Source organism: Leptosomus discolor, chromosome 14, assembly GCF_034619465.1.
Source record: "Leptosomus discolor isolate bLepDis1 chromosome 14, bLepDis1.hap2, whole genome shotgun sequence".
Classification (NCBI taxonomy): domain Eukaryota; kingdom Metazoa; phylum Chordata; class Aves; order Leptosomiformes; family Leptosomidae; genus Leptosomus; species Leptosomus discolor.
The window spans coordinates 8,499,462-8,515,189 of record NC_141404.1 but is presented as its reverse complement, the minus strand read 5'-3'; the positions used below and the strand labels follow the sequence as shown (position 1 = coordinate 8,515,189).

Below are 15,728 nucleotides of genomic sequence, written 5' to 3'. Positions count from 1 at the left end.
GGCATCGTCTCACATCAGTGAGATATTTGTGTGGTAATTTACAATGTTCAGCAGTTGTAAAAAGTTTCCACCCTTTTGGATTAGAAGTATAGTTTAAAAAAAGAAAGTCTCAAGTTAAAAACTAAAAAAAAGTTCTTTCATGGTAAAATTCTGTACAGAAATGTTAAGCACCACTTATGACTGGATTTTGTCTTGATGGCAATTGTTTTGATCATACATTTTACGTTTTGATGGTCAATATTGGTAATATTGGGTTTGATGGTAAGAAGTTGTCGGGTTTCACGGTAGGTTTAGTTGGAATCTGGAAGGCTTCCTTCAGTGAGCTCCGCATCTGAAAGACAAAAGGAAGCAATGTCACTCCCTGTTGTGACATTCAACATAAAACTGTGTCTCAGTGGTTTGATTTCTGAAGGAGAAGTCTCAAACCCGCACACAGCTCCATCTGCTCTGTGACCACAGGGTCCAGCTGACTCGAGAATGCGGCCTCCTCGCATCTAAACTGACTGCACCTCAGCTCTGTGCTAAGATCAGTGAACAGTACAGATTATCAGGTCAAAGCTACCTGCTCTAATAGCAAATCGTAGACCTTGGGTAAATTACATTTAGTTGATGTTTTGCCTAGACCCGTCCCCTGGTTTACTAACAATCTTTTGGTCAAGCTGACCAAATCCTACCCACGGAAACAGGAGCCTTTGGAACCTTGCTGGAGAGAACATGTAGCAATGTAGGAAATCAACGGCTCTAAAGCTGCTCCTTCTCCCATCTGATCTGGATTTTTCTGAAAAAATGGAAACTTAACTGGGCCTTGTTAAACCTCACAGCATTGGCCTCAGCCCATCGATCCAGCCTGTCCAGGTCCTTCTGCAGAGCCCTCCTACCCTCAAGCAGATCAACACTCCCACCCAATTTAGTGTCATCTGCAAACTTACTGAGGGAGCACTCGATCCCCTCGGCCAGGTCATCAATAAAGATGTTAAACAAGACCGGTCCCAATACTGAGCCCTGGGGGACACCACTATTTATTTAGTCAAAGTGACATCAGTCCTGGTGAAAAGGCACAACTTCACCATTCCTTTTCAGTGCTTTCTAGTCTGTCCCTAGCTTGTTGGAGAGGTTCAGTACTCCTGAAAACACACTGCCCAAGCGGCCTTTTTTGAGACTCGATCCCGCCATTCAGAAAACTCTACTTGAGGCCCGTTTTTTAAAAGAAGATTGATCTTCCGCAAAGATTGACCTTCCGCAAGATGAAGCTAATGAACACCCACGGACTTGACGAAATACTAAACTTCTCAAGACTTAAAAAAATTGCCTTTCACAGCCCTCATATCCCACTTGCGTTGCAAGCAGCGTATCAATGAGGGGTGCTGTCATCGTACATCTTTCACCTACGCAGCCCCGTAATCGTAATGCCCCTGACTTGCGCAACGAGATGCAAGACATCTACTGTCACTACGCTTTTGACTGGTTTAGAACAAAAACGAGTTGGCCATCTGCTGGCAGAAGAATTCACCCAAGCCAAACGAGTATTAGAGCAGACGCATTTTCTTCTGTTTGGTTCCTGGCTTGTCAGTTAGAGCAGAGACTCTTTCAGTGCCATAAGGGTTATTTTGACAGTAGTATCGTTAAAAAGTCTATTTTTCCAATAATAGCATTCGCAAGACCTCAGTTCAGTCCTCCTGAAATCTTCACTGTTAAGGAGACAAGGGTCATATTCAGTTTTACAAGAAGAACGTGTAAACAATCTGCTCTCCCTCCATACTATATTTTCAGAATGAAACTCTCGGTTGCCCATGTCCTAAAGTACCATTGTCGTTTTTCCACAAATGCGCTTTAGGCAAACTTGTCGGTGCAAGAATCTACTGACTATGGCAATTGACCTCAATGTGGAAACCACACCAAGTCTTTGAGAATTACAATTCCTTCCAAGATTAGGTTTCTCCAAATTGTGAAACGCATTCAGCTGTAATGCAAGAAAATGAACTCTTTTGTTTTCTGTGCCAGAATGACACTTTCGACCCCAGGCTATCAATGAACAGGATTGTCACTGACTATTAACCCAATTCTTAAATTGTGGGTAGGTATACAATGTAGAAAATTTAAAAATAAATCTTGCTTTTGGATAGCGAGCTCTCTTCTTCCAGGATCAATTTAGTTCTCTAGAGAGTCAAATAGATTGGTGTGGGTGCTGGGGGTGGTGTTTGTTTATTAAAATATCTGAGTAACTGGGACTGGCTTTATGTTACGTAATGGGCATTTCAGCAAGTTTTATCTTTATAAACACCTGTGTTCAGAAAAAAATCATGGGGAATTTGACTTTAGATATTGAATTTGTTGCAGTGTGCAACTTTCTTCATGGCATAATTCTAGAGCTGGTTCATTTAAACCATGCCGTCTACCAAAAGCCCACGTCAGGACTACGACAAGCAACAGCAGAGAGTTTGGTGTAAATTCAGTCAGGCACTCAAGTTTGTGTTTAGCTTTTCCTTCAGAAAGCACTCAACTTGCTCGTTTTAGTATGAAAAACTGGGAAACATTTTTTTTTGTTTCCCAGAAACAAAAGAAGAAGCCTATACTAGCAGAAAAAACCCACAAATAACTAGAACAATAGCAGGAATTTCACATACTATCCAGGTGCTAAATTGCAAAGCGCCCTCTGGAGGGCTAACAACTGCACTTAGGAGAAGGCAGACCTACATCTGAACTCACAATATCCCAGTATTACCACCAACATATGTTACTCTGAATGAGCAGTCAGCACTGTTTCTGTGTTATGAACGAGCTGAACGTGGTATTCTATGCGAACCAATTACTCTGGCAGTCTCGCTTAGGCAGACTGTGTTTCACTGCAGCGTTACTAGCCTGGAAGTCTCGTGTCAGCATCTTCCATCTCGACTACTGAACCTCCCCCGTTTACCTACTAGATTCTTTTCCGAGATACAGCTGCCCAAGCTTTATTTTCCCCTAGTTAGTTGGACTGAATTTAATAAGGCATCTTGCAGCTCTCCCACTCGTTCCCCACTGAACCATCAGATCCAATTAAAATGACTGGCCCTTCAACACCTTTGCACTTCTATTTCGGACTTCCTTTCCTAGCGGTCACTTCAAAATGGGAAAACCCCACCGTAGCCTGTCAACTTGTTCTTATATTCATGCAGACTGTTTGGAGGCCATGACAGAAAGCAGAGATTTCATCAAACAAGCATCTAAAGGTTGTTTTCAAGAATAGCGTCTACGTGAATAAAAAGGAGTCCTGCAAACGTCCTGTGGCCCCTTACCTTTAACATACGTGTCGGATGGGACGCAGCTGCATCATTTCTTGCTTTCGCTTGTCCCAGAAGGCTGCCCTTCCTTGCAGGGTCGTTTACTGCCCTGGTTTCTGTATTGCTCACATAAATAGCTGCCCGGAGGACAGGATTCTTCCTTCTTCTCCCGCGTTTTCTTCTGGAAACGAGGATCTAAATATTCCAAGAAGCCTTTCACTTTCCTGATGTGTTTCTTCTTTTTCTTCTTTTTCTTAGGTTTGCGATTGTCATTGTCAAAGCGGAGCACAGAGAAATCCAAATCATAAAGTCTGAAGGAAATACGCAAGTTAAAAATAGAAAAACAGATCTGGCACTTGATGCATACATGAAACATTGTTTTACCACAGGTGACGACTTGCAATGTGTCAGCTATTTTGTGGTAATTTCTGCACACCTAACTTACCTTAGATGCAGCCAACTTAAGCCCTTCGATTGAAGGACAAGAGGTCCTGGTTTGTACGCAAATCCTTAACAGGGGCTAGATGTGGAACATGTGGAATTAAAAAGAAATAACTGTTGTAACCTCATCGGGAACGGTGTGCAGATGCGATTCTAACTACGCGGTCCAGACCTAGTGTTCTAACACAGCTCAGCAACACCGTTCCTGTCTTCACTTGACCAACCTAATGACACGATCCCCAGCCAGCTTATGCCCTACAAATAACTTAGAAACAGTGAAAGAGAGGCAGACATGAGAAACACCCAGAAAAGTATTCGGAAAAAAATTGTTTATTATGCCGGAATCCTTTCTTACTTGTAATACTTCTCTCGATGTTTATCTTTGGACTTCTTTTTCTTCTTGACCTTCTTATATTTTTTCATTCTTTGGTCATCTATCTTTCGACATTTCTTTTCTACTTCACTTTCACTTCCTTCTGTGTGGTTATAGTTTCTTTTGCTATTTCTTATTTTTTCTTTTTCATTTTCTCGGGAAGAGTCCTCAAAATTTGAATGATCTGACACAGGTGGAAATGCATGTCTTTCACGAGAATATTTTTCAGATTGCTGCTGAGGTACAGAACAATGATGTACGATCGCTCTGTGGCTGCTCAAGTGATGTACATCTTCCTCTCTAGACAGCGTGTTGTGAGGCCATCTGCTTTTGCAATGATAATCCTTATATGATCTGTTGTAAGCTTGATTCGGTTTGTCAAAGTCTTTATCACAATAAAAGGACTTTCTCTCTCTACCATCTCTTGTTCCATGAGAGGGGTAATAATCATTGTAGTACCTGCATTTTTCCCATCTCCATGGTTCATCTTGATAGTATCTTTCTCTGCTCCAAGTTCTCTCTCCTTTGTAATGATAATACCTATTCCTGTCTTGTTCTGTTCTTTCTCTGCTTCGGGATCTGTAACGAGAATATTTTCCTGAGCTTTTGCCATTATTTGGACTGTTTCTTTCATTATGGGAAGATCTGTACTTGCTTTCACTGCAATACTCCTGCTTATGACGATTTTGCTTATTTGTTTCCACACTGCGAGAGCACCTCCTTTTGTGGGAATGATCATCTGGTTTGCTTCTGCTTTGCTTCTCCTTCTCTTCAGTGTCTGAGTTTTCTCTCTTCTTTCGGTAGTGCTCTTTGTCACTTTTTTTAGAGTCATAGATTTTTTTCTTATCTTTTTTCCTATGTTTATCTTCTTCACATTTTTTATTATTCAGTCCCTCATTTTCTCTAGAAAATTGACTCTCCAGAACTTTATCCAGCTTCGTAATAGAAGAGTCATTAACAGGTGGTACCTCTACGTAGTTATTAGAAATGTCCTTTGTATCTTGGCATTTATCTGTAATATCTAGAGATGCAAGTTTTTTAGAACTACATTCAGTGTCAGACTTTATAGAGGAAGTTGGCCCTAATTTCTCCTCACACTCAGGGGACCCTTCGATGTTCAAAGGTTTTTCGTTGGAAATGAGTTCATGTTCTTTTGATCTTCTTGGTTTGTCTTTGTCTCTGCTGTCTTCAGACTCACACTGCCCAAGGAATTCATCCTCGGTATCCAAGGATTTTTTCCTGACCTTGTGCTGACCATTGATATTGGGATGTGCATTATCAGCTTTTTTTATAATACTTTCAGCAACTTCTTCTTTGGTAGACATGGCTTCAGAATCTGATGGAGTAAAAAGATTCTCAACCTCACAGCTAAAGTTGGAAGGAACCTTCCTGGATTCTTCATAGGCAAACAGTGCTTCAATCACTACAGTTTCCATAAGAGCCTCATTCTCAGAAGATTTCTGAGGTCCAGGGATGCTGCACAAAATAAAAATAGGTTTTTCACTTGAAAAAGTCCATCTAAAAGATGAACGTTAGGAGTAAAATCCCTTAAGTTAAAAAATTGCTGGCTACCGGAAAACTCTGAAAGACATTCCCTTTAGAAACCTATTCTTACACCTTCCTCGGCTCCCAGAAAAGGTGTTTCTCTTCTCTTGATTCTGCAAGTATTGCACTAAAAAAAACCACACCCAGAATACCTGTCTTCCTCTGCTTGCTGCTCTGAATCACATCAAGAGCCAAACCCACTATATTTGCTCTCCCCCTGACTAGAAAAAAAGTACAGACATGGATTTCCCTCTCTCCCCAAAATGGGAGACCAGACGGTGGGCATTTACATTCCCACATCCTAGGATGGAAAAAAAGGGAAAGCACAACAGAAAAAGTATTCCGGACTATGGAGAAAAAAAAAAGGAAAAACTTTCCATGAAGAAATGAAAGTTTTCCAAGAGGCATTCGCCTGTATCTGATATCAGAATACTATATGCTCAATGCTGATGTTTGCAACACTGGATGTACAGCGTGGAATGCTCTACACTGATTTACATCTTTCAATTAAATAGTATTAGTAGGCAGGTAAAACAGTGATAAACTAGTATGAAATCTCGTTTTAATCAGAGTGCGCTCGTTTTACCTGATTTCCTCTGACAAGCTGTTCAACTGGCTGTACGTGAGTGATTCTAAGATTATTTCTTGAGGAACCGGTGACAAAGGTCTAGGCATCTACAATTAAAATGTAGACGTTAAGAGACAGGAGAAATACTCACATTAGTAGAAAACGACTGTTTACAAAATGTCTACCTTAGATGTTAAACAAGATTACTTTGAGTGATATGCATTTTCCCCATTTTACACATCACCCCACTGACACCCCCCCCCCCCAATATATTTATGAAAATTATGAAGTATTCTCTCAGCTGAACTCCTCTCCAGCTGACATGTTCTCGTGCACCAGCTCAGCTCTGCAGATTCTAATGGGATGAGAGCACAAAGCGTTATCATGTGCTTTGTGCTGCGTGTTTTCTTGGAATTTCACATGAATTAGGAACATTATAATGCTTCCGAATACATCATAGGCGAGAAATTCTAGAGGGAACAAATGTAACTCACAGATTCACGCAATCCGTTTGTTTTAGAAAAGAAAATCTCAGGTTGAACGGGTTGGACTTGGCAAGTGGAATCATCAAGTTTCAGTCCGTTTTCTTTAGATTCATTCTCTAAACTAATAGCACCATTTAGGGAATCGTTTCTTGGCAGCTCATGCTGGGATCTTTCTTCTTCAGCATTTGGACAGGGAGAACAGGAATTCTGCAATGTATGGACAACCTTTCCAATCAAAATTCCATGAGAAGATAAAATGTTGCAATTCCTTTTAAACAAGCCCTTCGACTCCTCCGATTTTCCTGAAGATGCTGCACCGTAAGGGACTGCATTGTCAGAGCTGCGATTAGGGTTTCCATTCACTGCTGGCTCAACAAAGATTTCTTCAGGAACTTCCTGTTTGGAAACGTTAGTTGCAACTGACATCGTAGATGCATTTGAGGTAGACTCTGCTGCAGAAGAATTTGTAATTGTGGAGGAAGGAACAGGCTTGCTTAGATCCTCATCCTCCGCAGCACTGCAAAGACCGTCATGTTGTGACACAGTCTGGCGCGCAGGCAATTTGTTATGAATACTGATAGTGATCTTCTGGTTTTTTGATGGATCCGTAATTGAAGGCCTGGTAATGGCCCAGTTTTGAACCCGAGCTGTTGGTGGAGCTGAAGATGGCCTTTTTAGGGTGACACCAACGGTATTTGGATCCTCTTTTAGGGGTCCATTTCCATTTAAACGACTTGAATTCTGTATTTAAAAAGAAGAGATTGGAAGATGGATATGTGCAAATATACAGCATTTAAAGTTTTAAAACACGGAATTCTCCTAATCGTTCTACAAGTTGCCTCAACACTAACAAGAAGAAACATCCCCCCCCTTCAAATATAAATGCAAGTCCAACACGCATGTTTAATCCTGCTTTTGCTTTACTGCATATTGGTATCAAATGAGCATTATTTTTGAAACCCACTCAAATAACTTAACATTCGCTAAAGCTATTCCCAAATATTTTCACCTTCAAACATTCCCCAGAAACACTAGAATAATTCTTCTGGTACTCACAAACAAGACAATTTGTTTGCACTGTCTCAGCTGAAGTGACACTGATAGAAGGGAAAAAAATCTTTACTTTTTTTTTAATTATTTAAGCATTAACAGACTACTTAAATTGTCTCAAGAGGGTAGCTCTCAGTGCTTTAGAAGCTGAGTTGGAAGTATAAAGTAACGAAGTAGCATGGCTGCACAATTTCGGATTAGCCACTGTTTTGAGTAATGCTGGCTGTAGCGTGAGGGCTGTGAAGAAAGCTGTAGTGTGGAAAGGAAAGTAACACTCAGATGCTAAAAAACAACAAAAGAAAAAAACAAACCAAAAATCAAACCCAAAACCCACCATCCATCTGTTGCCGTTACCTACCCCCTCAAATTACCTTAATCATATGAGGCGGAAGTCGTGGTCCCATAAATCCAGCCTGCTTACTATTAGCCCCCCGCTGACCAAGGAATGAACGGGGATAAGACGGTGCTGGTAAGTAAAAAGCACGTTCTCCGAGCGTCAAATCATACCGCCTTGGGAAAAGAGCAGTAATCTTAGTTTAAAGTTTGTCTTTAGGCCTCTTCTTGCATTAAACCCCATCCTATCATTTCACAGGAACAGTTTATAGGACACAGAAGACGTATACGGAGACTTAAGCGAGACAACCACCTGAAAATCAGAGCATGGTCTTCCTACAATGACCGTCCTTTTCAGAGCAATAACTCATCCTGTCTATGGCCTTGATTTCCCCTCTTCTGTAAACTGCCCAGCTACAGCAAGCAGATAGACAGCAATGTACGCAAGCGCAGCAGCTGGAGGCCGAGCAATGAAAGGCAATAAGCGACACGGGGAATTCCAGCTTAGGCAGAACTGAATTACACAAAGAGTAAGCTTTTCCTAGGACAGAAGGAAAAGCACTCGAAACAAGGAAAAATATCAGCAACAGGAAAGTAAATGTATTCTGAACACACGGAGTGTTTGTTATTACCTGATATAAAAAAGGACATAAGCTTGCTGATTAAGAACAGTTTTGATGTCGGCAAGGTCTACCGAGGCATCGTTCATTCTATACCACAGTCCGTTACCAGCCTGCAAATAAAGACAGTGATACCTCTAGAGGAACGGCACCTTTTCCAAATGACATCACAGAACGCTACAGAACAAAACGTACCAAAACAAATCAAGCAAAACATATAAGGCAACCTTTTCCCATAAAAACAGGGGTTACCAGTAACATTTTAACTTCTATGCCAGCCCAGATTTCACCTCGTTAGAAATCAAGCTGGTATCTACCTTTATAAAGCAGAGATAGTGCCCCGCGTTGCAGTTGAAACCATTGTGGACCAGAACTGCGTATAAAGCGTAGACGAGTGGTTCTCCGATAGATTGGGACATATACGCTCGCAGATCCAAATATTCAGGGTATTTTACATCCTAAACACAGACCAAGAAGAGTTAAAGTTATCCTGAAATACTTCATGGAATACCCTGGGTAAAACACTTCTAAAAACATAGACAAGGATTATACGAATATATTTTTGATTCGTTCAAAACTACTTGTTCTTATAAACAACATTGAATAATTTAAGTTGCAGAGAACTGGTTTTTAAGGAATTAGCTCTTTAAGAGTAAGGTATATTCTTACGATCACACAGGAACTTTATCATCATTAAAAAAAAAAGAAGAGATAAGAACCCACAGTGGTTGTATAGACTTTTCTCAGACTATACTCACTAGTCTACAGATATTGCCTGCAAACATAACAACTTTTAAATGCATATTCATAGTTTGGAAATCTCCCATTTCAAGAAGATAAAGTTGCACTACAGCTGTAAATATACCTTGTTGATCTTTCCGCCTGTGAAATTTGCAAATCTTTTCAGTGATATCGTAAGAACATTGGATGAACGGTGTATTGTATATCTCTTTGAAGCTGGAACCATCTTTTTACACCTTAAAAACAAGCACAGACAAATGTTTAACAGCATATTCTTCTCCCTCCCAAACGCCAAACAACTTTTCATCTCTCACACATGCTTATGCTATTTGAATGATATTTACTTGCATAATACGTTTTTTCTTTTCATTAATCCATACACTGCATTTCAGGTTTGTTAATAGAGAGAAGATAGCAGGATATAAGAAGACAGCTCTACAGAACAAAGAATAAAGGATTTAGAACATCATCTTTTGATAGCCAAACAAACGCCTGAACATGTATCTTTGTTACACCAAAAAGGTAAGGCTTCCCAACAACTCGGCACGAAGCAGGACCAGGAATCTCTTGCTAGATCACATCACCAGAATGTAAGGCAAGGTACCGTTTCTTGTTATACCAAAGTGGCTGTTTTGAACATATGCCCTGGATACATGCTTTCAACTTTCTGCAGGAATGCCAATATTAAAAATGGAACAAGAGTTCCACTTCCTCAGTGCTCAGGACTAGAAAATGCAAATAATTTCCAAGATGGATCATGTATCAACGTAAAAAATTCACTGGAAAGAAATAGTCATTCTGCAGGAGGGAGACACTGGGTAGTTTTAAGTCTTCATGTCACTTGAAAGACACTGAAACCATGTGCAGTTCTTCAAGTTGTTCATTGAGAGTTTGTTGCATTGCACACTCAAAGGCAGGACACACAGAGTAAGCTGTGAAATTCAACACTAGCACAGAGAAAACCTGAAATATGCCAGTTTACATATGAAGAAAAATACTGTTGATAGTTAACAAATAGAAAGAATTAAATAGCCTCTTTTCAAATTCTGATGTCGAAATACAAGGCAGAGAATTCCAAACTGATGGAGAATGCCTATGAATAAAAAAAAGAGACCCACTCAGAATAAGCCAAAAAAAAAAAAAAAGAAGGCGTTTCATAAAATTCTATGGAACTTGTAACTATATACAAAGTTTTGAGGCAGTAACCCTTATTAGAAAAATCATAGTAGAAAACGAAAATATGAATTAGGAAAAACTTAAGAGTAATAGAACAATTTACCAGGAACAGAAAAGATACATATGCTAAACCTTTCTTTTAAAACTCACAAGAAGCCTGAAACTTCTGATTTTATGTATGACTAAACTGATCACACCCCACATTATGAAGGATCATGCAATTCAGATGAGGTGCTTATTACAGTTATCTTGCTCTTCCTCAGCCGTAATCTGAGAATTCTTCATACATTACATGTTTGCTAGGCTCCACAGACTAAAATGAACCTGGGATTAAATTGCTGTAATAGCCTATTGGATGCTCTTTATCCAACATCTGCATTCAAATGTACTAATTAACTTATAGTCTTCCAACAACAAAAAGCAGGTATTGCATTTTTCATCTGGAAGGATCAGACGAGAATGTTACAGAACCGAGCCTGGCGGTCTTTGTTTTTCTGAGTTTATCTTTGAATAACAACTTGTTTTGCCAAAATATCTTACACAAATGTTGAATGCTCTTACATACATAAAACAATTTACACATTGATCAGCATATAGGACATCTTAACTCCATGTGCTTTCACTAAGCATAGGTCAGGTTTAGGGCGGCTCATTTCGGACAGCAGTAGCCCAGAGGTTTTACAATTCAAGAACTGCACAAGACATTGCTCAATGAGCCAGCAGAGGTTGTTAGTGTTAATTATCACCAGGTCTGTTTGCATTCACTGAGATCCAATCTCACTTTCTTTCACAGAGAACACTAGGACTTTCAGGAAGCTGATGTTGCCTCCCACCCCAAATCACTGTCCATAGCTCCCTGCTTCAGCTCACCGCTAGTTATCAGACACGCCTTTTAACTTCTGGCCATATGAACATTTCAGTGTGCAACTTCACACTCGTGAAGGCTGACAAGCCCCAGCGTAGACGACACTAGGAATAAAAGTCTAATGTGAGCTAATGTCCACAATTCTTGTAATATATTTCCAAATATTCAAACACAAACACACAAACTGCTCGCATAGAAACAAATATATTATTATCCAAGCTTTGAATAATTTCGCTCTTAGCTGTATAAACAAAACTAAATGAAAGAACAACAGAGAGCAGTCACTATCTTCGTTCTAAACAAAGGAAGTCAAAAGATAACTTATGCTCTAAAGCCATGCCATACATTAAACACGTATCTTGTATTAAGATATAATTAGCAATAATCTTACTTGCTACACTTGTAGCTATTCTCACCATCCAGCTGTTCTGGTTTTACAAATTGTTCCAGCGCTTTGGTGACAGATGTTACCGCCTGGATGAGTAAGAAAGTAGAGCACTAAGTCACTGGACAGGCAAAGTTGCAAACATTTACTAGTAGTTTAGGAGAGAACCTTGCTCATTCACGCTCAAGTGACCTACTGTGAACCAGCAAACACTGTGAAGGAGGCCGAAACAGAGTACGCTGAGCATTTGCCTCATCTGAAAAATGATTCTACTTCCAAATGAAAAGCGTTTGCAAGGCCACGGACAGCATCTGTGGTACGCTTTGGCATCAGTTGTGAGAACAATCAACCCTTCAGTCTAACAACAGATGTACAGGGAGGTAGAATAACCGAGAAGGACTGATAGTATCATCCTCTGTGTAGACACAGTTACGGTTTCTTCAGCTTCCTCCCAGTGCGAACATGGAGACCGTTGACATGGCTTCCACAGAAGAACAAAGTCCACTCCCACGCACCACCAAGCTCTTTTGTTTCAACAGCCCACGTTTTTAAGTAACATGACTTCATTTTGGCAGCTCTGCAAGGCTTTACCCATCTCGACCCCTATTCACAAGACTTCTTACCTTTATATCCAAGGTAATATCAAGGAACGGCTCGTACGTGTCCGAAACGGCTTTGCAGTTTAAGCACTTCACTGCAATCAAAACACAAATGCTTAACAACACGCGAAGGAGACCAACTGTGCAACTTTAAATTATTAATACCTCTTACTTTTGTCAAACTACAAACTCCTTTACTACAGGCAGACACAAAGACACAAAGACACAGACCAGTTCGAAGGACAGAAAGATACTTAAGCGGTACCTCGAGATCTCAGATAGCCTCCGAATATTTGATAAATAAGGGTGGTAGCTTGCGATGATCGGTCCAATCTGGAAATAGATAATAACCAGACCTCAGAAGATTTACGGCACAGAGCGACCTTTTCAAACAGCTTTTCTTTTTACGAAAACCAAGGACATCGATTTTCATTTATGACAGTAAACGAAGGAGTAAGAGGGACTAGAGAACATCTGAAAGTTAATTTGTTTATACTTACTTAGTGCTTCCATTCAGGCACGCTTTCTGCAAAGCGTCAACGGTAAAGCATAAGAACTCATGCGCATCTTCTTGACTTCCAAAGTGGAAATGTTTTCCTATCCCTAATAAATAAGAAAGTTACTGTGTTTATCACTTAAAACGAAAGAAAACTCCTATTTCTAACATCTCTCTTCTTTAAAGTATCAAATCCTTTATAGGTATCAAACAAGTCTTTGAAAAAGTAAAGAAATGTCCAAAATTAAAACTCTCCAAAAAGACTTACGTTTAAGGCCATTGATAACAGACGTGGGTTTGATGGCATTACCAGAACAGCAGAGGACCTGGTTAACGTGAGCCTCCATTGTGCACATCATGCAGAATCCTTCCTCGTGACCTGAAGGGTGAAAAAGAAAGCATCCCAGTCTGGTCAAATACGCTTTGCTACCAAAAAACCCTAAAAAACTAATAATCTTTACGTTATCAGTACAATGTCCACACTCCATGGTAGAATTTCTTTTCCTACAGTGTCAATATCCCAACTGTTTTGTGACAATTTATTATGCAGAATTGTAGAGAAGAAAAATGTCCACTAAGTTTGTATTAAAGTGCATTTTCAGGTGAGAAATCTAAGTAACTGCTGCAATGTCATTTTTGTTGCAGGCTGACAGGCACGTGAACTCCACAGGCTGCACAATACATGAGGAAACAATATTGACATTGATGATGCCGCACTAAGACAGAACGTGTATTATTTTCAGCCCATTGCTGTTACATGAGCGACATGACACAGAGCTGAGAATCCAGTGGGATTATAGAATGATTAAAGTAATGTATGTATTAGTATCTCTGCCCTCCTTTTTTCAACTGGACTCTTTAACTGAAGCAATTTTTATATATGGTGAGAAAAGACAGTTAAATGTCTAGGAATAAATACTAAGATACCAGACTAGAAAGCATAAAGGTGCCTTTGTGAAAATACACATATATAGATATGAAGAGAGACTCCTAGGCTTAAGTAAATACCAGAATAAAAATGAAATTCAAGGGTTTAAAAAATACAAATTTTCTTTTAGAATTACATCCATCTAAATTTTAAAACAGTCTCACACAAATTTCTATTTCAGTTCCTAAGAGATTAGCTCATAGAACTTTCTAGGGTGGCTTGTGTTTTTTTGTTAAAAGGGGTCAATAGTGAACGCATAATTTACCATTAATGCATTAGCGTGTTAGACTGCCTAGGCTGTAAAGACTAAGAACCTACGACGCCGACATCCGAAATTTTATCCCCTTTCTACCAGCAGGAAACCCAAACGCTCACCAAACGCCTCTCTTTACAACGCACTTCATTACTGACGTGAAGCGAGAAACAAGCTTTTTCTGAAGCTTTACCGTGGCGTGTTACATCAACAAGTGCACTTTATATGCTACTCTGAGCCTCCTCTTAATATAATCACGGCATCACAGAATCATTTAGGTTGCAAAAGACCTTGAAGATCACGTTCAAAGCCAGCTACTGCAGCTGAAATAGGACAGCCAAGAGTTTTCTTCACAGAACCCCCGTTGCTCTTCCACCTTCGGAGCTGCCCAACAGATTTCAAATAACGTCAGGAAGTACTCACATGACCGGGTGTGTTCAAGGGAAAGCATGTAATTGGCAAGAGGAGGCGTGTACGTCAAGCACTGTAAGGTGGAATTAAGGAAACAGGTATTGCCCAGGTTCTGCAATCCAACTCCAACGCTCTGCGTTTGCTTCCAGTCCATGCAGATTTTCTCAGGCGGAAAAAGAACTATCTGCGGCGGTGCAATCCCATCGTTAACAACTGCAAGAAAATTCCAATTTAAGAGAGACGTGTTGGGTTTGTTTTAAAGAGGGTATTTAAAAGTAGCATTCTGCAGGAGCACCCTGAAGAACCAGCTGTCCTGCAAAACACACAAAGGGGCGGCGCACAGCTTGAACACCGCCTCTCGAATTTGCTCTGATTTTAGTAACTTCTGCCCGGTTTCTTTCCATCTCTAGCCTGTCATCTGATTGTTAATTCAATGCCTGTCTTTTTCCTTACCCTAACTTCACAACCACAAACACACGCTTGCAATTACACGGTAACAAACACAAGAACTACGACAGAAAAATACGCAAGTAACTCGCACAGAAGGTCACTCTATAGATATCGGATCTCTTCCTGAGCAGTCTTATCGTTCAAAGACTGGGAATCACAGAAGCCCTGAACGGCAATGGCAAAAATGTACTCTTCCCTGCAGAACAGAAAAGACCCGGCTAAGTCTGTGGATTACAAAATGCTCCCCACAATTGATTGCAAAGGGATCAAAACTAAGGGACAAACAGACAAAACCAAGTTTTGCGGCACCAGTCCCTTCGGTTGCCTCAGGGGAGTCACAAAGTGGAAGTCTACCACTGAAGTCTTTATGCCTCATCGCCCCGCTTTACAGCAGTGCCACAAATAAGAACTGCATTTTCTACTTTTCTTTGGGTTTTAAGAAAAAGTGGGGAGGACACGCTTACCTAGATCTCTTTGTGCAAAAGGCTTAGATTTCTGGGACGGCCTACAATAAATGGCACCTCCAGGCCCCTTGTCGACAGAGACTTTGTTCGAGTCTTCCGAGGGTGGTACCCGGCCCAAATTTGCGGTGCGTGATGTCATTTTCTTAGTCCGGGGTTTCTGAGATTTTTCAGATTGCCTCGATGACGACTTTTTAGGTTTTGAAGCTTTTGGCTTGTTTACTATCGTCATGGTTCATATCTGTAACAGAGGCAAAACATCTTGTTGACATAAGAAGATCAAGAAGC

At 40.3% G+C, this 15,728-nt stretch overlaps 1 protein-coding gene across 1 annotated transcript; it reads right to left on the bottom strand.

Moving 5' to 3' along the window:
- Positions 1–290: 290 nt before the first annotated feature.
- On the bottom strand, positions 291–15,672 carry USP42 (ubiquitin specific peptidase 42). Its single transcript, XM_086472780.1, is given in 16 exon segments — positions 291–331; positions 3,276–3,571; positions 4,057–5,550; positions 6,206–6,294; positions 6,682–7,413; positions 8,094–8,232; positions 8,688–8,788; positions 8,993–9,133; positions 9,541–9,652; positions 11,849–11,931; positions 12,466–12,536; positions 12,707–12,774; positions 12,942–13,044; positions 13,206–13,316; positions 14,542–14,742; positions 15,444–15,672. Coding segments are annotated over 16 exon segments (4,011 nt in total).
- Between the last annotated feature and the right edge of the window lie 56 nt (positions 15,673–15,728).